Source organism: Poecile atricapillus, chromosome 3 (assembly GCF_030490865.1).
Source record: "Poecile atricapillus isolate bPoeAtr1 chromosome 3, bPoeAtr1.hap1, whole genome shotgun sequence".
NCBI classification, from domain to species: Eukaryota; Metazoa; Chordata; class Aves; order Passeriformes; family Paridae; genus Poecile; species Poecile atricapillus.
The window spans coordinates 81,443,692-81,467,513 of NC_081251.1; the positions used below are offsets into that span (position 1 = coordinate 81,443,692).

General features: G+C 40.7%; 1 protein-coding gene across 1 annotated transcript in view; it reads left to right on the forward strand.

Annotated features, from left to right (window-relative positions):
• Nucleotides 1-1,022: 1,022 nt before the first annotated feature.
• Nucleotides 1,023-23,822, forward strand: part of SMYD3 (SET and MYND domain containing 3) — a 409,715-nt gene continuing 386,915 nt past the window's right edge. The window contains exon 1 of the mRNA XM_058836536.1: nucleotides 1,023-1,623. Coding sequence (XP_058692519.1) covers nucleotides 1,460-1,623 — 164 coding nt within the window. The 5' untranslated portion in view covers nucleotides 1,023-1,459. The remainder of the gene's footprint in view (nucleotides 1,624-23,822) is intronic.

Here is a 23,822-nt window from a genome sequence, read left to right on the forward strand (position 1 = left end):
TAGCATTTTAATAACTAAGGTTAATTTTTGAGAAACTCACATTATCACTGTAATTTAATACATTTAAAATTTTTGATTAAAGAGCTAAAGATAAGTGTAGCAACATGCATAATGATTTCACTAACAGCTAGATTGCTGTCATTTATTTTGGTAATGAATTACATCATTGCAGCATCAAGCAAATGTCAAAAGATATTTTTCTGTGAGAATCTTCTGGCTTTAGGTACCTTGATTCTCCCTAGTAGAAGTGTTGCCATTCTTTATTACCTTGTTGCAACTTGGATGAAAACAATTGCAGACTGAAATAACAGTTACTGAGAACAAAACTGAGTGGTTTTTAGCACTGCACAGCTGCTTAGCAGAACTGGTAAGTCTATGTCTCAGTGTTCTTTCCATGAATCAACACTCCTTTCCAAAACACAAGCCCTACCTCCCTCTATAGGCATGATAAGGAAAACCAGACAAAGTCGATCTGCAGTTTAGCACATTTAGCTTGCATCATGTGTGTAATCTCATAAATGACTGAAAGTTATGGAGACACATACAGAAAGCATTTATTTCACTGGCTTTGAGCACCAACATTCCAGATTAATGCTCTTAGTTAATTCTGCAAGTGTTTTGCTTTTTACATTGTCATATTTATCTGGTTCCTCTAAGTCATCGCTCTGACAAAAAGTAATCTGGTGTATGGGGTGCATTCTCAGTGACAAACATCGCCAGAGCTTTAGGTGCCCAGCAGCTACTGGCCCAATCATATTTCTTTGTATTCTGATCACAGTGAGATCCAGAAATACATCCAGATACCAGCTCGTAACTGTCCATTTCGGGGATGCCTTTTGAAGAAATCATTATCATATCCTTTCCTTTGTAAACCAAACTGTTTAATATTTTGTGTACAAGTATCTATAGTAAGGGTGATTAGGAGGATGCAGCCGGGCTCTGCTCACTGGTGCCAAGCAACAGGACAGGATGCAACAAACTGATGCACAGAAGTTCCACCTGAACATGAAGAGTTTCATTAATGTGTAGGTGACTGAGCACTGAAGCAGATTGTCCAGAGAGGCTGTGGAGTCCCCCTGACTAGAAATATTCAAGAACCCTCTGGATGCAGCCCTGTAGAATGTACCACGTGCCCTGGGATGGCCCTGCTTGAGCAGGGAAGTCCCACCAGGTGACGCACTGTAGTCCCTTCCAACCCGACCCGCTCTGGGATTCTGTGATACGCATTACGTGCCTCTACAGGCAAAGGGCTGCCCTACGCCCCTCAGCGCGGCTGTGCCGTGCTGGCCCGGGTCACGCAAAGCCGGGCTCCGTCCCCGCGGGCCCGACTCCAGCGCGCCGGAGAGGCCGCACCCCCCGCGCTTGCCCAGATTTAAGATGGCGGCGGCAGCGCCCGGTCACGTGCCGGCGGGCGGGGCGGCTCGCGCTCTTCTCTCTCGGTGGCAGCGCGCGCGGCAGGATGGAGCCGGCGGCGCTGGAGCGCTTCCAGAGCCCGGGCAAGGGCAGCGGCCTCCGCTCCCGCCGGAGGGTGCGGCCCGGAGAGCTGCTCTACCGCGACGAGCCCTTCGCCTACGTCCCCAGCAAGGAGCAGCTGGGCAGCGTGTGCGAACGCTGCCTGCGCAGGTATTGCGGGAATGCGCCGCCGCCGCCCCCGCCCGGGCAGCGCCGCCCCTTCCGCCGGGGCGGGGCCGCTCCGCGCCGTCCCTGCCGGGCAGAGGGGGGGCCGTGGCTCGGAGAGGAGCCGGCTGTGCCGGGTTCCGCGGCTATGCGCTGCCAGGGCTGAGCTGCGAGGCTTGCCGCTTCCTCCCCCTCTGTTTAACTGGGGCCTTTTTGTTTTAAACGGCTTTCTTAAACGACATTTAAAGATGTCGCCTCTTCCCGGGCGCGGGAGCTCTTGGGGAGGATTCCCGGCTGGCAGGGGGCGGCAGTGCTGGCGTGGCTCGCTGCGGTGCCGCTGCTCCGCGGCTTTTGAGAAAAAAAGAAAAAGCCGGGCTGGCGGTGCTGGGAGGGACCAGCCTCCGCTCAGGTCCTCCCGAGTCCGGCCGGGGCAGAAGAGAGCTGTGCCCTGGGCGTTCGCAGAGCTGAGGAGGCACCAGCCTTCATGAAATAGGCAGTGGGCGGTGGTTGGGTTTCGTGTCGCCTGCCCAGGTTTGTCCGGCTGAAGAGCACGTGGCTTTGAGACATGCCTTAAATGAGTTCCTGCCTTCCCCCCGCAAATCCTTACAAGTGGAAACGGACAGACACATAGCAACTTTCTGTGTTTGTTTAGAAGGCAACAAAACAGTTTTCTAACCTCGAGCGCCTTCCCGGAAAGCTGGATTGTGGTAGAGCTGTTACAGGAACACCTGTAACATACAGGAATGCCTGAAACATACTGCTAGATAAGCCAAACCTGTCTTCTTCACCCCAAGACGTAAAGAAGAGAGACAGGAGAAAATCCGATACTGCTAGCTTTTCTTTTTTAGGTTTTTGCTTTGGTTTAATTTTTGTTAGGGCTTTTTTTTTTTCCCCCGCAGGGGAAGGGGGTTATTTTGAAAATATTTGAGGTTTTGTTTGTTGAAACAGCCCAGGTGATTTGCTTCATCTCCTTTACAGGGCATCTTAACTTCTATTTAAAGATAGGAGAATGTGGTTTTCATTTAATCAAAGAAAAAGTTGACAATGTGTTCCAGATGATGCTTGCATCTTACTTAAGCATATTGGAAAAAAACCCCAACCAAATCAAAAACCCAACAAAAGCTCCTCCAAAAAAACCCTCAAATAAACACCAAACTCAAAAGAGTTTTAGCTATTATATCTGTGAAGTCTGGCTTGTGACATCAGAGTCCTTTGGGGTGGTGACTGAACATTTTCCACTTGTAGTTGTGAGAAGCTGCAGACTTCAGAAGACAGGCTGAGTGCAGCAGCAGGTGGAATAAAATTGAATCTGAGATGCTTTGATGTAGACATGTAACCAGGGCATGTTTTGTTGGGAGAAGTAATGGTGTTACCGACTTGTTATATCATGAGAGGTTATTAATTTGTGGGTTTGTTTTTTTTTTTTTTAATATAGTGATAATTTTTGCAATTTCTATATAGTGACAGAAGTTAAATAAAAAAAAGCAAATAAGGAAGTCAAAAATATATTTCCACCAGTCTTCATTTTCAAGATATTCTGTGGCTAGACAAAATTTATAGAGCAAGACTGTCCAAGCTGACATGTATCTAATTAAAGGAGATATATACATCCATACAGAGATTATTTTTTAAAAAATTATTTATTTGTAATGTATAGAAATTGGGCAAATGGTGTACTACTGATAAACTGTGATGTGAAACAGAACTTTTTCATCAATTTGGTTTTGATCTGGTTGAATCTGGTGTGGCATTTGTTCAAAGTAAATATCAGAAAAATGTTGCTGCTCTCTTCCAGGACTACAGAAAAGTCGCATTGTCCACTACTGTTCCTGTTTTTCACTCTGGTCTTTAGGTGGCAGTACAGGAACACAAATTTAAAAAAAAATAAATTGTTATTAACATTGATTTAGTGTTTTAGCAGTCCTTTTGTATATGCAATTAATGTTTGAAGCTTTACAGTGATGTGTAATTCTATACTTGCTTTTGTCTCTTGCCTTGTAGTAGTGAGTGTTGTTTGATGCAGTTTTGGGCTGTAAGGGAAGTGGTGGGTGAGCCAGAGGAGGGGAAGTGAAGTGCAGAGTATCTTCCTTCTGGACTGCCTGCTGAGAGGCAACTTGGTCTTGCTAGGATTTGGGGTCATGGGCTTGTGATGGTGCTGACTTATTCTATGATCTTGGCCAAATTCCTACAGCAAGGGTCTAATGTACCAAAGCAGGGTAAAGCTGGCATTGGGGCCAATTTTCTGCTCTGTTTTAGAGAGGAAAGCTCAGTATTTCTGATTAGTCTTACCTCAATTAAAGTGAATATTATCGTGGATTTAAAGTGCTGAAGTATTTCTATACAAGGTATAGAAATACATATAATAGGTGCACATACATATATATAGGTGTATGTATATATATATATATATATACATACACACTTAATGCATCTAATGGTAGAAAGATTAACAACCCTTCCTTATCTCACTGGGCTGTTGGTATTGTTTTTATAGTGACAATAAATTTTTCAGTCATTGTTAGGTCTACATTATATGTAGAGCAGATGGCAGATTTTTGTCACTGTCTCCCCTTTTTTGATTTCTTCTTACTTCAAATACAACCCTCTATTTTCTAATGAAGAGTTCATGTTGTTTTTTTATACAAGGCTGGGCTAAAATGCTCTGCTGTACATGGTTTAGTATGATAATATAGCTGTTTGAATGGTATTCTGTTAGTAATTATAAAAAATACTGTCCTGAAATAGGATGCATACTAAAGATTTGCTCTGAAATAAAAATTTTGATAGAGTGTTTACAGTGTGTTTTTCTGTGGAAGCAGTGTCTTGGGAGAACATCGTGTATTGCATGATGGTAGGTTTTTTGCAAGTGTATCTGTAGTGTGACAAAATTTGAATGCTCAGCATCTTTCCCCAACAATTTCCTGGGCAAAGCAACAGAAAAGACTTATTTTCTCTTACTAATTAAAAGGTTTCTTTATGGCTTCCTTCATGCTTTAATACCTCTTTAATGTTGGTCTGACTCTCAGATTTTGAATTGAAAGTATACCCAGCCCATTATACATTGGGAAATAAATGTCAGTGGTATCTCTGGTGTTTATTTGGTTTTCACAAAACATTTCTGTGATGTCTTGTAGTTACAAGAATCCTCTGCAAGAAAATTTAAGTCCTAGTTGATACTTAGGAGCAAGCAAGTGAACTTTATAGAATCCAAGTCTCAAAAAAAGCAGGAAAAAAGAGGTAACATCATCCTATTTCAAAATGCTATACCATTTATGCCTTTAAGGGAAATGAATAAAAAAGTGATGAATAACATTATATATAGACTATGTAATAAAGGGCATCAGTGTTTCTCGTTTGGGCAAGGTCAGAGGTTCAGGCTCTGCAAGTGGGTTAAGAAGAAGCATGATTGTATTTTTGAATGACTGATGCGGTGCCGGAGCTCTCCCTCTGCCCTGTGTCAGGAGTGGGACACACCTCGGGAGCAGGATGACCCGAGGTGTGGCTTACAGCAAAGCCCTATGGCACTTTTGGCTGATCAGGCGCAGTGTGGAGGCAAGAATGAGGGGAGGCCTTTTGTATGGGTTTTGAAGATTGGCCCACCCTCCAAAGGAGCCAGGGACAAAAGACAGACATTGTACGCCATGCAACATCTTATATATGGGGGAGGAATAAGGGGAGGATACAAATAATGAACCAATAGGGAAGCCCTAGGGGAGGAGTTTAAGGCAGAGCTTACAATACATCAACCAATGGGAAAGCTTGGGGGGCAGGAACAGTTAGCAAAATCCAATGGAACGTCAAATACAATATGATTGACAGGGAGGATTCTAGAACAAAGGGTTGGTGCTAAGTAAGACTGACAGGGAGGGATCTGGATAAAGAGGTAGGGTCACAGTGACTGACAGGGAAGGCACTGGAAAAAGGGGTTGGGGTACAATGATTGATGGCAGTAGGGAGGAGGGTACAACTTGGAAGAAACCAACATCAGAAGGGGAAAACAGAACAAACCATTTGTGCAACAAATCTCAAACTTATTAAAATCACACCACCACAAATGACTACAAGTTTTCTAAGCATATTTAGAAAGACAAAAAACATTAAAGCTAGTAGTGGTGATAAGCTAGATGTGACAGCAAACATTATTGCAATATGGGAAATAAAACCAAGCCGGAATAGTTGGGTAATTACAAGGTACTTAGCATAGGCCAGTAATTGTGTGTTCCTTGCTTGATTTCACCTGACTTAAAAATAGCCAAATGGAAACACCTTTACATTCAGGACTATGCATTCAGTCCTGTGTCTTCAGCATTGACACACTCTTAAATTGTCTGCCTTATTATTGTCATTACTACTGTTATGACAGTAGTTATGACTGCTACTACTACAACACTGTTATTTCATCACCATGAAAGTTGGCATGCCACTGTTAAAGTGTGGAGTGTCAAAGTTAATGGCAGCCCCAAGGTACAAAAATACCATTAAGTTTTAACCATGGTATGCGTATTTTAAGTAGAGAGAAGCAGGATTTGAAGTGGTTGTGATTGTGTGATCCTTCCTATCACTGTTACTGTGGCTTAGAGCTGTGTGGTTCTGCCTGAGGACAACTAGTAGATAACTGTTCAAGTGTGCCCCTTTCACATTGCAGCAGGGAGGTCAAGAAGGGAGAGGAGCTCATTATTTTGGCTCTTTAGCAATGGAAGTTTCTCCATGAAGGTTCTGTCATTTGCCAATAAAGCTAGAATGCGTTCTAAAAAAAGAGAGTGTCTCTTTTGGCACAGCATCCGAGTTCTGCTACTTCTAGCTTTGCTGGAGGATTAGGTACAAGCTAATGGATGATGCGGCGCTGGATTTTTCCCCAGCCAGCTCCCAGCAATCAGGGTGGATTAGCAACTGGGGTAGGAGGGCACGATTGGGACCAAAGTATTAACATGGGGGGGGGGGGGGGGGGGTACAACTTAACAATAAAGAATGTAATTGAATAAAATATAATGAACAACAATGCACTGCAACAAATGGATGCTCTTTTGTTATGTGATGTTTAGCATATATGAGACTTCCAGTAATGCACAAGGCTATAAAATCTACACTGCCTCCTTATTTATATCTGAAAACTACTTCTGTTGCTTGTTAATACAGAAATAGCTTTAAATTTAGGCTAATTTCTTGAAAACATCCTGTTTTGTTGCTCTAAGTGTTCCTAATATTTATTTATTTATTTATTTATTTATTTTTCTACAGGAATTCTAAAGTGTGGAAAATTAATATTTGATAATACATTTGTTATAAATGCAAAGGCAATTTTGGGATAAAATCAAAGAGAAATTTATTAATAAACAATAATAAGTAAAAACAGCGATAAAAACCCACAATAAAAAGATCAGCGCAGCGCTGGCTGGACAGGGGTCTACACCAGAGGTATAGGTTTCCCAAATCCACGTCTGAGCATCCTCAGGATTGGGGTTTTATAGGATTTTTAAGTCCTCAGGCCAAAATTCCAGGCAGGTTCCATTCACCAAGTGTCCTTGATTGTCCAGTGAATGGATTTCCTGACATAAAGACATTATCTCTTGTCCGGCCAGAATCTCCTCATATGTAAAGGAGATTCTGTGTGTGTTGCAATGTTAGGTTTTTCATGGCAGGGTGGTGGAATCCGGGCTGGTGCCGATGGGTATCTCGGCCGGGTTTTCTCCTTTGTTTCCCCTGATTGCTTTTTCAACACAGAGATGTTTAAGTCTGGCGAAGTCTTTCTTTTAGAACCTGTCTTTTTTCACTGATCGGTTTCTCCACCCACTGGAATCCGCAGGGCGTTGCTTGGGTCCGGAGGTAGATAATTTCCCGAGCCAGTTTCATTGTTTTCCTGATGGTCCGTGTCCTGTCTGTTTGTTTGGGTTGATGGGCCGGTTTGGGTTAGTTATCTTGGGCGTTGCTGGCAATCAGCAACTTCTTGGAGAAAAGCCTCATCCTACTTTGAGGAGAGGCTTTTCTATGCTTTATATTTTGTTTTGTTCCTACAAAACATATCTTTCTTATATACACTCCGAATTTTTAATACAACAATAATTTATTACACATTCTTTGTCTTTTAACTTTCCATCAAAAAAGATAGTTAAGTACTATAATTCTTTAGATATAAAACAATATCCATGTTTTATTGTTTGCTTGTATAAAAAAGTATTTTGGTTTTTTTCCCCTCCTGTAGAATATTGTATTTCCATGGTTGTTTATAAAATGGAACAACAGTGTTTTTAAAATTCCTTAAACATATGTAAGAACATAATTCTTAGACTTACCACATAAATGAATAAAGTTGGTCACCATGACTTGGAGCCGTGTCAGTAAGGTTTTTAAAATGAGAGATGTATGGTATGTTTGGTGTCCCTTCAGTGCCAGTCAAAATTCTAGACAGAGTTCCAGTAGTTTTCAAGACGCATAACTTCTTATGGAATAGAGGAATATAAAAAAAATCTTATTAACCACAGTGTGACTATTAGGAGCAGGTATGTTTTTGTGCTTCCAGGATAGGATAATCCTGGGAATAACATGCTATAATTTGATGGAGTATCCTGACAGGAGTGAAATTGCAGCACTGACTCTTGATGTACCTGAAGTGTGAAGTAAGAGCAAAGCAGGTCAAACAAAATTGTATTTGAGACAGAAGCTATACAAAGTATCATAATTTCAGGTTCTGTGTAAATTTTTGAGAATGTTTCTGAAGACCTGAGGAATTGAACACCAACATCACCACCAGCAACATTTCTCTCTGTAGCTGAATGACAGCCTAAAAAAAGGCAGCATTTTCCTTAGAAGAGACTCTTCGTCCTCCATCTCAACCTACTCCCATAGTGTGGAAGCAACTTTCTGAAAAGCAGTATAGAAATGCTTTTTCCTCTGGCCTTGTGCCAGCTGCAGCCATAGAAGTGGTTTTCAGGCTGCTGTCCCATGCTACCAGGAAAATCTTCTGCAAGAGAGAGGAAGACATAGACTGTGCTTTCCTGCAGTGTCTTGTCCAGAGAAGGTCTGTAGCAGAAATTACTCTTTCAGTCTCCATCTCCCATTCCTTCTGTTTGGAGAAGAGGCTGGGAAGAAAGGTTGAAGCGGGGTGAAGAAAGAAGCTCTGGCATTCAGGATAGCATTCATAAGTTGTCCAGGGCTGCCTATTGATTTCGTTTACTTCCCTCACAGCACCCTTTTTAGTGTGGTCAGGAGTTTCATGTGTTACTCTTAGGAATATCTCTTGGTAGGTGTTTTTGACTGACTGTTTATTTATCCTGGGGGCTTGTTTTGAGCATGTAATTCAAGTTGGCTGTAAACTCTTCTTTCATTGCATAGTATTTTAGTCTTCAGTTCCTCCTCACTGCTTTGGTAATTGGTCTTGCTTTAGGTAATGTATGGGTCACTGCTAATATCCTTCTCCCCTTCCTCCCCTGCCTTGTGGTCTTGAAACTGTTGTTCATGTCTGTTACTGCTGCCAACCTGGCTCTGCTCCTGTTAATAATAGGAAAAAGAGAAAAGGGAGAGGCATTCTTAAAAAGAAATTCTCCCAGGTCAAGAGTTTTGATTGCCATGCCTGTCACTTATGGAAAAGGAAAATTTTAGACATGCTTTAAAGGGCCCTAAAGCTATTAGCATGTTGGGGTTTTGTGTATACAATTTTCATGCATATCCTGCTCTGTAATTTAAAAAGTATTGTATGAAAATTGATGTCCTGTCAAGCTGTGACTGACCATTTAAGTTGTAGTCGTCTTGTAGATTTTACTCAATTTAGGTTTTACTGTGTATCTGCAATCCACACCTGATAGTATATTTCTTTTCTGCATGGAGCAGTCCCTAATGTTAATGTTTTGAAATATTAATATGCTCTGTATAAATACTCTTTGCTTGTGGTTATTGATAAAATGAAGAAAGTTTATGATTTAAGTTTGTGGATTTGATTGTCTTTAGTATGCATTTCCTTAGGTTGAACTGTAATTGTGCAAGTACAAAATTATAATCAGCACTAGAAGGGAAAATATGAGTGATTAAAATATGGTAACCTCTAGCTAATGTATCAGCACAATTAGTTCCAGATATTTCCCAAAGAAAGGTTTTAATTATGTGTAAGTTGCTCAAAGTTTTGTACTGCATTAGAAATTTATTGTTTAAATTTTTTAAGAACTGTTACTGATATTTTGTGCATGAGTATTGGAATTAATTAATTATTAGTGGTTACTTCCACTGTGGCTGTCCTCAAAAACTACTCTGTGCTGTTCCCTGTATGGTGTATGGAATGATTCTGTTTTCCCTTGAAGAATCTTGTCTTCAGAACCAGTTGCAACAGTTGTTTTGAATTATCCAAAATTAGATGTGAGAGGCTGCTAGACTTTTCTGCATGTCTCTCTGCCCCAGCCATCCATGTTTTGAAGTGGGTTATGGATCTGCATGACAATTTAGCCTGATGTGCTGGCTAGGAGCTGCTGAAAGGGCAGGCGTTCTTACTGGCTCTCCTGAGTCCTTGCTCTCTTTCCTGCATGCACCTTCTGCTTCTCATTTGGCATTTTGCTGCTTGTATGACCTATGCTACACTAGTGCAGAGAAATAAACTGGCAGAAAAGATACTCTACCAAAATAGAAAAGTCTGAGTGCCCTTGAATGAGCTTATTGCTGGGGGAACAGAGCTGAAGTGGCCATTGGATGGGAGTCAAGGTCTGATGGTCAGGTCTGCGCTGTCTGGTAGTAGCTGGCCTTTAGTCTGCTGTAGCTGGAGATGAAACTCTAAGGACAGTTAGAGGAATTTCTGAGCTCTTATGGATGTCTTTAGGAGAAGCAGGGCTTCCAGGTGTGCAGGATTGACTGGCTTGTTAATGTTGACAGTTTTTTCTTGTAGTCCAGCCTAGTCCTGGACTGTCAGACCCCACCCTCATTTCTTTACCAAGGCATGTTTCAGTCATATTTTCCTTCCTCAGAAGCATATCCTAGCTTCACTATAGCAGAAGAAACACTGCAGACATTTGCACTTGTTCCTTACTACAAAGAAAATATTTTTCTTTGGCTGAAGTCTTGGTTCTGTGGGAGTTTATCAACTTTTCTGACTTCATTTTTGAAACTGATTTTACTAATTTAGGGATCTGTGCTTATTTCCAGCAATCACAATTCTCACAGTGCCTCTGTGGCTGACTGGGAGTTTTTATTTGGAGGCCAGGTGAATGTTTTGAATCATTCCCAAGGGTGTCCTGATGACTGCAGGGTTGTCAGGCAGCACAATTGGTTGAACACTAGTAATTCCTATGCTAACTCAAGCTGCAATCCCCTATTCATGCAATATGTAGCTTTCCTGTTTATCATCATAACTGCTAGCTGCCTTCATCTCAGGGCTTGCTTTGCTGTTAATTTCATTGTTCAAGTTTAAGTGAAATTAAAGACTGAGTAGGAAGTATCTTCTTGGCTTCTGAGTTCCTCATCCTGCAGTCAATAGGTAGGAAACAGAATTTTGGCTTCACTCAGGACAAGCTTGCCATGGCTGTTCATGTAGTGTTTGTGTGCTGCCTGTTCCATCAGGTTTAAGCATTCAAAGCAAAAAACGCCATTAAGTGTATTGGGCACTACTTATGAGGGTGTGATTAGGAGTGGTTATGATCTCAGAATCACTGAAGATGTAGAAGTGCAGAAAAGGAGTAAAAGATCATCACTAAGTAAAAAGAGGAAATGAGAATGGTTTTATCAGCTGTAGACCCCTTCTTACAATTCACCCAAATATGGCTTATCCATACAATGTAATGCAAATGTCGCATTCAACTGCTCACAGTGTGTACTGGTGACTTGAAAAGACAACTTTGGTGATGGCATTCTTGGTAGTGGGAAGGAGCATGGTAGAATAGGGAGAAAGAAGTTGAGATGTTTGGCAAAGCATGGTCCGCAGGGAGGAGGGATTTGTCTCAGGAAATACTGAGCATGAAATAAACTGTCTGTGTTTCTTAGGGTAAAATATATGTTCAGCGTATTTTATGTGTGAGAAATAAATTCCACTTTGTAGATCATTGTGTTTGAAATCTTTATTGACTATTGTATGGGATGAGAAAGTTTATGCCAGACTAGTACACTACAGATTAATTTCCTTTGGAAAAAAAAGTTAAGATTTTTTTGATCAAACTCTGGATTCACATATTTTAAGCACTGAGTGAATGTTAGTGTGGGTTTGTACTTTGTGTAGCTGGCTTTGGTTTCTGTGGTGTATTGACTCCAAGTCCTCCGGCTGTTGAAAATACCTTAGTCCAGATTTCTGAAAAAACAAAAACAGATTGAAAGATTTAAAAGAAAAAAAATGAAGTGGGACAGAAAACCACTTCAGAGATTTATGATCATAAGCATCTATGTTGGTTTAGCAAATGAGACTGGTTATTCAGTTATTTATGAATTTTATCCACTTGTCATATTAAAGCAGTCGTAGTTGTTGATATTCCTGCATAACAGATGGAATAGCCATGGAAACAATTTATTGAAATACTGTATGAAACTCAACATATGATGATTGATTTATCTGATGGCTTTGCCCTAGGAAAAGGAGGTTATGCAGGAATCCATACAAGATATGTATAATATCAGGTATAAAACAGATAGCAATAACATGTATTTTATCATCAGTAAGATCCTTTACAGTATTATGTTGGGTCTTCTTTTTGTTTGTTTTAGTTTTGTTCCACAAAATAAGCACATCACACTTATGTAAGTAAGTACTTCTTACTATGAAATGTCCCTTTCTGTGGCCAAGAAGGTAGATGAATTGTGCTGATGAACACTAAAAAGAATGATAGGTGTAAAAATAGCAGGAAAGTTATAGAGGCTCTTAGCAACCCAGTTGCTGAAAGAAGTTTTTCTTGCCACTTCCAGTGGATACCTTGTGTTTTATTAGACATGTAGTCAGTCTGTGTATTGCTTATATGTGCCTTTTGCTGCTAATTAATAGTCTTTGTTGCTTTGGCAGTAATTTTGATTGAATTGCACTGGCTGTTTTATGTGATTACTGCTTTGTTCTGTGTTCTGATAAGTCATAACTACTTAAATTCAGTTTTTAATGAAATTCCTTAAGGAGTGCAGACTTGCTGAGCATTGTATGCAAAAGAATTAGACCCTTCTAAAGACTTCGAAAATTAGGCTTGGGGTTGTTTTACTGGTTTCACCTTTCTACTCAAAAGTGTACTGACAGGAGAATCCTGTTGCATGTATATAAAATATGACACAGGTTGGATTCATTAGTGCTGAGCTAATACCCCTTATGAAATTTAGGATATAAAAAAAAAGAATGTGTGGAATTTGGTATGTGTGTGCCAAATGATATACTCATCTAATTTTTCATTGATCAGGAATTCACTGGATTTTTCAAGATTTTATTTTGATGGTGTTTGTTTTATTTGTTATTTGAGGGAGCATTTACCACTTTTTGGTGCTGTTCACTGCATTTTTAGAAATTCCCCTTGCAATAATACACGTCATGTTACTTGTGTCCATAACCCACTTGTAAGGACTGGTTGTCATTTTTATCCTTTCTCCTCCATGGACAGTCTTTGAACACAGCTGGAGGGATGGGGCAATAAAATCAAAGAGTGGATGTGCTCACCTCTTTTTTTAAATGTCTTGCTCATGTATAAAACTAAAGATATTGTCAGCTGATATGTATATTTTAATGCATGTATGAGGAAAATGGCAGATGAAGGATAACCTTGTAGTTCAGATACATAATTGGAGGATTAGAGCCCTTTTTTTGTCTGTTAAATTTGAGGTTTTTCCTAGATTACCTGTTTCATAGAGGTTTGAGGTTTGTTGCATTCACCCATATATTTAGAAGTTGTTGATAGAGTGTAAAATAAAAATATTTAAATTATATGTTTGTATATCACCTTAAAGGCAATATTTGACCTTAACCCACTTGAAAAATCTTAAAATGTGATTATAGGCAACAGAAAGCCTATCTGCTATAAATTTAATAATACCACTAGGAAACAATCCAACACCAACAGGTTTATATGTGTACTTGGAATTAACATGGCTTTTAAAAATTGGTAAAATACATCCTAATTGTGCCAGAGCTGAAAGCTTTGCCATGCAAAACTTTATGGCCTGTGCAATTTGCTGGATGTTATGATTGTTCCTTTCAGTTTCAAAAGCTATGAAACTCACTTGTCCTTGGCAAAACAAAAGTGTTTGTATAGAAAAAAATATGCAGCTTAACTGATACAATAGATGAAACAGTAAAGAGGCCAGTGGAATGGGAATTACAACAGACTAAAGAAAATGTCAGTGTGGAAAATTGTTTACTTGAAATGGACTCAGGAGACATAACCTGCTTATAGGAGAAGGGATATTAAATATTTCTGGGGAAAACTGCTCATAAGGGAAGAGCACGACAGTATTTTTAATTACTTGTCTGCTATGGATGATATTGTGGTGTAAATCAGTTACCAAATCAAAGAAAAAAATTAGCAGATGGAAGCTGAAGTTAACAATGTATTTATTTTATGGTACGAAAAGCTATGAAAAATTCTTCCCGATTTTTGTTTAAAAATCTCAGAGATATTTGGAAAGGTGAGACCTGAAGTCCTAGTTTTCCTTGGAAAGTTACATGGCTATGACTCATGGGAACCTTTAAAAAAATGACAAGGAAAATACAGGACTGGGAAGAGATTTGTAATTTCTGTACAAGATTTGAATTTCCAGAAGTTGCAAAGCATCTTATGGAGAGGGTAAAAATGGTTTAAAGACAAGATTTTTTTTTTAAATTGAAAAGATCTCTATGAACTTGTAGGCAAGTTGATGTAGAGGGAACTGGATTTTGAGCTGGGCAGTAGAAAGTTGTCTTTGTATTTGGTCATGAGGGCCATGAGATGAAAGCACCAATGCAAGGCATGTGGCTGGAGAGCCTGGGGCTGTTTGCACCATGACATCGGGGTGGTTTTGCTGCCTGGTGGCAGAAAATCACATAAAGAATCAAAGTCTGTACCAATGAATGTGGACGTTACCTGCAATTCTGAATATCCTGTTTCAAAGTTGGTTTTAGCCTCTTATCTTGTTCCCGAGTGTCAGGGGGAGCTGAATTATTAAAGGACATATTTTGTCTTTGAACAAGTAGCTCTCAGCAATGGCAGTGTTTGGTGTGCACAGAATACAGCCATGTTTGGCTTTCTGTTGTGGGGAGCTGACAAAGGGCTCTGGTCACTGCTGCAGCTTTCCTTCCCCTAATCTACTTTAAGGCAGATAAAATAATTCACAGAACTCCCAAGTGCATTAGAAATTATTATGAAGCCAAAGATCTTGTCCGTAGGGATTGCCTTGGAAGTTGTGACTTTGGGAATACGTCTGTTCAGAACTATTGTGCTGTAGACTTATTAATTTTTAATTTTCATATCTTCTTTTTAACCTCCCCCCATGGAGTCTTACAGGCTGTATCTGTCAGTACACATACAATTTTATGACCCTTGTAGTTAGGGTTGCTTGTGAGGCACATATTTGGTACTTGCTCATGTAGGCCTTAATATTAAAATTAATTTTCACTAAAAAGTACTTTACTAACAGCTGTTCGTTATTGATTGAAAGACTATGCTTACTTTTCTGCTTATAGCACATAAGGATTCAGAATCGGTTCTAAAAACTACATTTGTTGGAACATCTCCATGTTGGTCCATTTTACAGCTGGAAGGTTTTTTTACAGCACTTTTAAATATTAGTTTTATTTTCCCAATACAAAGTCACCTGCACTGTGTTTGCCTCCCTTTTGTTGTAAATTCTTTGAGGCATGAAATAGCTTGCCATTTGTCTCTTATGCTCAGAAGTAATGAATGGTTATCAGTTTACTGCAGATAATAACTTAGCTACGAACCAAAATGCATGCTTAAGCTTATTGTGCAGAATTTTTGCCTTAAGACAATGTTTAATCAGTGGTTGTAGGTTTAAGAATGTCATTCCAGGCTGTGCTTTCTCCCAGGACTACACAACAGAAACCTGCTCCCCTGCCATCCTGCCCCATTCTGCAAGCAAAACTTCTCAGTTTTGAAATGCCTCCAATTTTACCACAAACTCATAGTGGCTTTTAGTAAAGCAGGTGTTTTGTCTTTATCTTGTGGTGAGTCCTTAGTATTCATTCTGACTGGTGAAAATGAATGACCTCCAGTTTTTCCTTGGCTTGTACCTATAAAATAGAGTCTGTCCTTGACATATGTATTCCTTGTTCACTGCTGTTGGGGATGTGAGTTCACAATAAGAAAGAATAAAATCTCTGTGGACTCACCCCTGCAGTCATCTCCTATTAGAATAAGTACAGAAGAAGGTTTAAATTTTATTCAGCTTGTATGACTCCTAGAATTGGTAATTTCCAAAAGTGCTTTTTTGTTGTTGTTGTTGTTTTTTGTTTCAGTGTGTTTTCTTTTTATACTTATGCATGCTTTTTATGCAACAAAAAAATCTGGATTACTTTAAATTGGGAGAATTATGTTCTCTTAAACTTACCTCATAGATGAAATAATAAAAAATTATGTTTGAACAGTCTTTAACAAATTTAGTTCCTATTTTTGCAAAGTTATTTCCCAATCAATTTTGGATTAAATTAATTACAAAAATCCATTAATTCCTTCTTCTTGATTTTTATTTTAATGTTACTGAGGTTATATTTAGCAAATAAATATGGTGTGCATTTGAGGAAGCAAGTTTCTTTTAAAGCAGTGCAGTTATTGCTGGCTCTCTGTGCAAGGTAATATGGTGGTGGTAGGCCATCAAATAGACCTGTTACTTAATGGGATTTGCCATAAAGCTTTGTATAGTATTGGTTTCAATATCAGGCTTATGGAGGAACCCTTCAAATAAAAGTTATATCTTTTCCTATTTTAAAAATGTTATAGCAGTTAAAACTGGAAAAACATTTAAAACATTTGAACTCTCTTTTTGCTTTGTACTAGTTTTTCATCTTTTGCATAATCGCGTGTTGACTGTTATAAATGCAAAGGCAATTTTGGGATAAAATCAAAGAGAAATTTATTAATAAACAATAATAAGTAAAAACAGCGATAAAAACCCACAATAAAAAGATCAGCGCAGCGCTGGGTGGACAGGGGTCTACACCAGAGGTATAGGTTTCCCAAATCCACGTCTGAGCATCCTCAGGATTGGGGTTTTATAGGATTTTTAAGTCCTCAGGCCAAAATTCCAGGCAGGTTCCATTCACCAAGTGTCCTTGATTGTCCAGTGAATGGATTTCCTGACATAGAATAAAGACATTATCTCGTGTCCGGCCAGAATCTCCTCATATGTAAAGGAGACTCTATGTGTGTTGCAATGTTAGGTTTTTCATGACAGGGTGGTGGAATCCGGGCTGGTGCCGATGGGTATCTCGGCCGGGTTTTCTCCTTTGTCTCCCCTGATTGCTTTTTCAACACAGAAATGTTTAAGTCTGGCGAAGTCTTTCTTTTGGAACCTGTCTTTTTTCACTGATCGGTTTCTCCACCCACTGGAATCCGCAGGGCGTTGCTTGGGTCCGGAGGTAGATAATTTCCCGAGCCAGTTTCATTGTTTTCCTGATGGTCCGTGTCCTGTCTGTTTGTTTGGGTTGATGGGCCGGTTTGGGTTAGTTATCTTGGGCGTTGCTGGCAATCAGCAACTTCTTGGAGAAAAGCCTCATCCTACTTTGAGGAGAGGCTTTTCTATGCTTTATATTTTGTTTTGTTCCTACAAAACATATCTTTCTTATATACACTCCGAATTTTTAATACAACAATAATTTATTACAGTCCCCCACCTAATAATTTATCACATTTAAAAATTCGTTACTTTCACACTTTCTTTTAAAGAAAAGTATCCTTTTCTTACTCTTTTTCATTATCATTTTTTTCTTTGTTTAATTGTCAATTTCAGTGGTCAGCATATGTTCGTTTTCAAATTTTTCTAAGGCCTTTAATGCCTTATCACTCTCTTTCTCTTCTTCTAAAATCAGTAATTTGGAAAGAAGGGCATTTTTATCTTGTGATTTTTCCGGATCTATTGGGAGGGCGGCAATTTGCATTCCTTGCACTACAGATTGTATTAGCCTAATCAGACAAGGAATTAAACAAGGCAAAAAGATGATTCCGGCTATTGAACATCCTATAAAGAATACTAGCTTTTTCCACCAAGCCCCTTGCCCGAAAATTTGGTCCCACCAAGAGGCTTGTAGAATAGAATTCCATTTTTGAACTGGCACATGTGCCACTTTCTTGATTTCCGCAGCTAGTCCCTTTATAGTCTCGCCATAATCATCTATTTCCATGCAACACTCTGATTCATTAAATCTCCCGCACACCCCTCCCTCCTCAGCTAGCAAGTAGTCGAGAGCCAGTCTGTTCTGGTAAACAAAGGCCCTCATTTGAGAATGTTGCCTTGCTAGGAGTTCCAGGGCTTCTGAGGTGTGATTTGAAACTACCTCCATCACCGCTTGCAGTCGAATGAGCCGATTGAGGAGATAAATGGGGGTTCTATAACCCCAACTGCCATCATTCGCCCAAGTGGCCGGACCATAGTATTGTATGATTCTCTCGGCCGGCCATTCCTCCTCGTTCCATTTCTGGCTCCCTCCTGCTATCGGTAATATCTTTTTTAGGTCCCTCTTTTGTCGAGCTAAGGTTTCAAAGAGGGGAGCCCCTAGGGACTTACTTTCACCTTTTGGTAGTGTAAAGAAAAATGGCCGAATTAGTCCGAGTGTGCATGACCCTTTCCACTTCCGAGGTAATTCACTGTATGCCTTTTTCCCGCATATCCAGTAAATTCCATCGGGAGCTTCCCAGTTTTTATTAGTTTTTGCCGGATCCTCCCAATAATCCCTCAGGCCTATGAAAGCATGGAAGGGATTGGCCCCTGGTTTCTTGTTCCAACATAATCCGATAGTCTCTATCCACTCGCAATTGTTTTCCCGATAGGAGATCCAATATCCTTCGGGTGATTCCGGGTGCCAGATTTTTGTTTTCTTTTCTGAGTTTACCGTGAGGGTATTCACACACGGAGTGTATCCTACCAAATCGGTAAACTCTTTTCCCTCCCGGCTAATGCAAAAAGTCCCAATTATTCGATCATCTATGACCCATCCTTCTGGCCTCCGGGTTGTTTTCGAGAATTTTAATTCTGTCCCTTTTAATATCTGTTCCGGGGTCAATCCCTCTCCTTTCCGTGGCCATCTCTCGGCTGATTTTAAGCCACCGCATATCCAGAAGTTGGATATACCTAATTCGGTGGCTATTTCCTGCATTAGATCAACAAACAGGTTTTGGTTGGGGCTGGGTAATTTCCAATTATCGTATTGTCTTTCTAATAGTTCATATTGTTCACTGAGAGAGTTTAACCTCTCTTGCTCCAGCCTTTTTATTTTCCATTTCTTGTCGTTTTATGTCTATAGCTATTTGTTTTATTTTACTCTCTGGATCTAATCCCTTTTCATCCTTTGAAAAGCAGAACACTGGGTCAAATTGAAGACACGAGTTCTCATCATCTGACTTCAATAGTTCCAAAATTATGGGTTCATTATTGAATGTCAGCTTTGCCTCGTGTTTCACATTTTTCCCTTCCCAGTACAATTTTCCCCCCATCATGCATGGTTTTAAGTTTGCTTCATTGTAGCATGTAGGGTTAACTCGGTGGTATGCCAAAAACGTCGAGTGCTTCTTTCCCCCAATCCAGACAGTCTTATTACACTGTCCACAGACCTCGATTGGGGGAATTCCCTTTATTTCTCTTTTGTTTCGGAAGTGGGTCCTTGCAACCCCTATTCCTTCCAAGTTCCGAATGGGTTTTTCCTTGATACTTACTCTCGAATTCGAGCACCAGATTTTCTTTTTTGATTTACACAATTCGAACTGAGTGCCGTTTAACCAACAAATACCTGCGTGTAGTTCTGAAGGGCACTCGGTCAAGAGCTCGTTTTCTGTGGCAGTCTGACACTGCTCACACTTCCCCTGGGGAACCTCCCCTGGGGGGACCTCGGCCTCTATTTTCTTGATCGAGCACATGACTAGGCTCAGGGACATCAGGATTCCCCACAATTGCATCCCTCTGCCATTCCCTCCGCCCGTACAAAAGTATACGGCGGGGATAACCATCTTCCCGGCAGCAAGGACTGTCTTCAGGGGCCCTTGATGTCCTGATGGCAAACCTCCGCTTGAAGGTTGCCCACCGAGATGCTTTAACTGGTTCAAATCTGCAAGGTACTTTTACGGTCCTCCGGCACTCAATTTCCAAGGGTTCTGCTTTGCAATCAAGCTGACCCCCTAATCCTTTTTGATAAAACAGGAACCACTCCGGAGAGTCAAGTTCCAAAAGGCCCGCTCGAGTTGCAAGTATCAGGAATCGATTGGTCTGGTCTAACTCCCTCTCGTGGCACCTAGTGCACAATCCCCTCGGTTTATAACCCCTTATGCAATGAGTTACCCAAATCTGCTTACAATAAGCGCACTTAAAATGTACAAACGGGAAACAATAACAATCGCGGATATTGCAACTTATCCTTTCGCTATTGTTCATTTGTGGTGCCTCCGGAGCTTGATTTTCAAATCTCCTGGCGGGGTGGTGATCTTCCACTCGGGGGCTTGGCAATCCGGAACCTTCTTGGCCCGAGAGAAGTGAGTCCACCCTTTCTCGGCCGTTCGTACAGCGGTGTCCGTGGTCAGGAGAACGAGGAAGGGACCTTCCCAATGCGGACTGAGGGGAAGTTCCCTCCACACTTTAATCAATACTTTGTCGCCCGGCTGGATTTTGTGAATTGGAAATCCCAATGTCGTGCTTTGGGGAATCAGTCCTTTTTTCCGGAGTTCCGGTAGATTTTTATTTATAGAAATGAGATAAGGTTGTAATTGCACATCCTCTATTTGGGGGTGTGCCACCGGCATCCCATGCCTATATGGCATTCCATATAGCATTTCAAAAGGGGATAAACCGGTTTCAGAATGAGGCATGGTCCTGATGTTTAACAAAGCTAAAGGAAGACATCGGACCCAAGTCATTTTTGTTTCGATTATTAATTTGGACAATTGCGATTTTAATGTTTGATTCATCCTTTCTACCTGTCCCGAGCTTTGAGGGTGCCAGGGAGTGTGATATTGCCATCTGATTCCCAATGCTTCTGACAGTTGTTTAATGATTTTGGAGGTGAAGTGAGTCCCTTGATCCGAATCGATATGGTCTATTATCCCATATCTAGGAATTATTTCCTCTAGTAGAATTTTAGACACAGTTTGGGCCGTAGCCTTTGCTCTGGGAAATGCCTCGACCCAATGTGTCAGTTTATCTACTATCACTAGTAAATATTTATTTCTCCCAATCTTTGGTAATTCCGTGAAATCTACCTGGACTCTCTCGAATGGCCTATACGAAAGTGGTCGGCCACCCCAATTTGTTTGTTTTGAATTGGCACGATTTACTTTCTGGCATATCACGCACCCCTGTACCTCTTGCTTGGCAAGTTCAAAGATTCCTTTACATCCGAAAAATTTTAAAAATTGTTCAGCCAGTGCTCTGGTCCCCCAGTGGGTTTGTTCATGCAATCTCCTGAGTATTCCTCTCGCTATACCTTTTGGAACCAGCTCCCTCCCGTCTGGCAACCACCATTTATTTTCTTTAAAATATCCACCTACCTTCTTGAAATCTTCTTGCTCCTTCTCTGAAGGAAGCACGGACACTTCTGGGGTTTCTTTGGGACTGATCTCGGGAATACTTACCGCCAGTAACGCAGCTCGTTTCGCCTCTTTGTCCGCTAGATTGTTTCCCCTGGTGTGAAACCGCCACCCAGTTTGGTGTCCTTTTACATGGACTACGGATATCTCCTGGGGCTCTCTGACAGCTTCTAAAATTTGTTTAATTATTTCTCCATGTATTAATCTTTTTCTCTTGGTGTTTATTAAACCTCTTTCTTCCCATATTTTTCCGAAAGTATGCACTACCCCAAATGCATACTTTGAATCCGTGAAAATAGTTCCCCTTTTTCCCTTCAGGCCTTTGAGGGCTCTTAAGAGTGCAAATAGTTCACAGGCTTGAGCCGACCAGCATGCCTGCAAGGGACCTGATTCTATGATTTGTTCGGTCTTACCATTTATGATGGCATAACCTGACTTTCTTTTTCCTTCTACCATTTTTGATGAACCATCAATGAACCATTTTTCCCCCCCTTCTAACTCTTGATCTTCCAGGTCCGGTCTTACCTTAGTTTGTAATTCTACTGCTTCAATGCAATCATGTAATAGCTCACCTGTTGGTTCCCCAAACAAAAACTGCGCCGGGTTTTGGGCAGTAGTTGTTCTTAACTCGAGGCCTGGTGAACTGATTAGCATGGCTTCATATTTCAGAAGTCTTGAATCAGTTAGCCATTTCTCGGCTTTTTGTTGTAAGATATTTCTTACATCGTGTGGGGTGTAGACTGTTAAAGAGGCTCCAAAAGTTATCTTTTTTGCTTCCCCAACTAACAGAGCTACTGCAACAATTGCTTGCAAGCAAGTAGGCCACCCTCGACTGACTGGATCTAGGATTTTTGATAAAAATCCTATGGGCTTTTTCTTTTCTGCCCACTCCTGGGTCAGAACTCCTTGGGCTGTTTGTCCACTTACATCAACAAATAGCTGGAATTCTTTGCTTGTGTCTGGCAAGGTTAGAACAGGGGCAGTTATGAGTGCAGTTTTCAATTCCTGAAACTTGCTTTCATCCTGAGTGGTCCATTTCAATCTATCTGTGTTTAATCTCTCATACAAAAATTTTACTTTTTCGCTGTATCCTTCAATCCACTGTCTGCAATATCCCAGGAGCCCTAAAAATTGCCTGATTTGTCTTTTCGTTTTTGGGGCTGGGAGCACGAGAATCCCAGCCACTCTGTCAGGATCTAACATCTTTTTCCCCTGAGAAATCCAATGTCCCAGATATTTTACCTCGGGCTCCGTAAACTGCAGTTTGGATTTTGATACTTTCAAACCCTTTTTTCCCAAAAAATTCAACAATGAAATTGTACTTTTTCTGACTTTTTCTTCCATGGTTCCAGCAATTAACAAATCATCCACATATTGTAAGAGCTTTGTCCCTTCCTCTGGAATGAATTCAGTAAGTAATTGTTCCAATGCCTGTCCAAATAAATTGGGTGATTCCACAAACCCCTGGGGGAGGACCGTCCACCTTAATTGTTGATTTCTATTCGTGTCCGGATCCTCCCACTGAAAGGCAAAGAAATTCCTACTCCCTTCATCCAAAGGACAAGTCCAGAATGCATCTTTTAAATCAATTACACTGTACCATACATCCTCAGGTGAGAGTCTGTTAAGTAAAGTATAAGGATTTGCCACTACCGGAAACCTGGTTCGGGTTCTAGCATTTACTGCCCTGAGATCCTGAACCAGTCGGAAGCTCCCATCCGCTTTCTTTACTGCCAGGATGGGGGTGTTATGTTGGGACATGCAGGGTTCGAGGGTACCCCCTCTAAGGAGGTCATCAATTACTAGTTTCAAACCCCTTTTCCCTTCTATCGGGATGGGATATTGTTTTACCCTTATCGGGTCCTCTGGGTTTTCTATTTCAATTTTGATGGGGGTGATATCTAATTTCCCCACCTCCCCTTTTGAGTGCCACACTTTGGGATCAATTTCCCTTTCATCTTTCGGAGTCAAATGAAATATCTTTATTACTAATTCAGAATTCTTTACAACAATGTTTATACCTAACGAGACAATCATATCTCTTCCTAACAAATTGTAATCGGCTTCTTCTACTAATAATAAATTTCCTAGGCATATTTTATTTTCAGACTCGATTTCCACATCTTTTATTACAGAAACTTTGAAGGGATCTCCCTTCGCACCGATTACCACTACCTTTTCTTTACTTGCTACGCATCCCCTGGGTAATTTTTGCAGGGTGCTTCTCTCAGCTCCCGTGTCAACCAAAAATTCTATTTCCTCACGATGGGGACCTACTTTTAACTTTATCAAGGGCTCCTTAGCTGTTATCGTCCCCATCTGAAAGAGCCCAAGACTTCCCTAATCTTCTTGAAATACTTGTTCATCTTTTATTTTCTGGCGGCAATTCCGTTGTAAGTGTCCTACTTTCTTACAGTAAAAACATTCTGGGGGATCTTTCCGCGGGGCGGAGCCATCCTTCTGTGGCTCCTGCGGCTTTTTCGGCGCCGTTTTAAACTTGCCGTGCGCCTGTTCTTGTTTCTGAGCTTCTTTTACTGCGGCCACTAGTATTTTGGC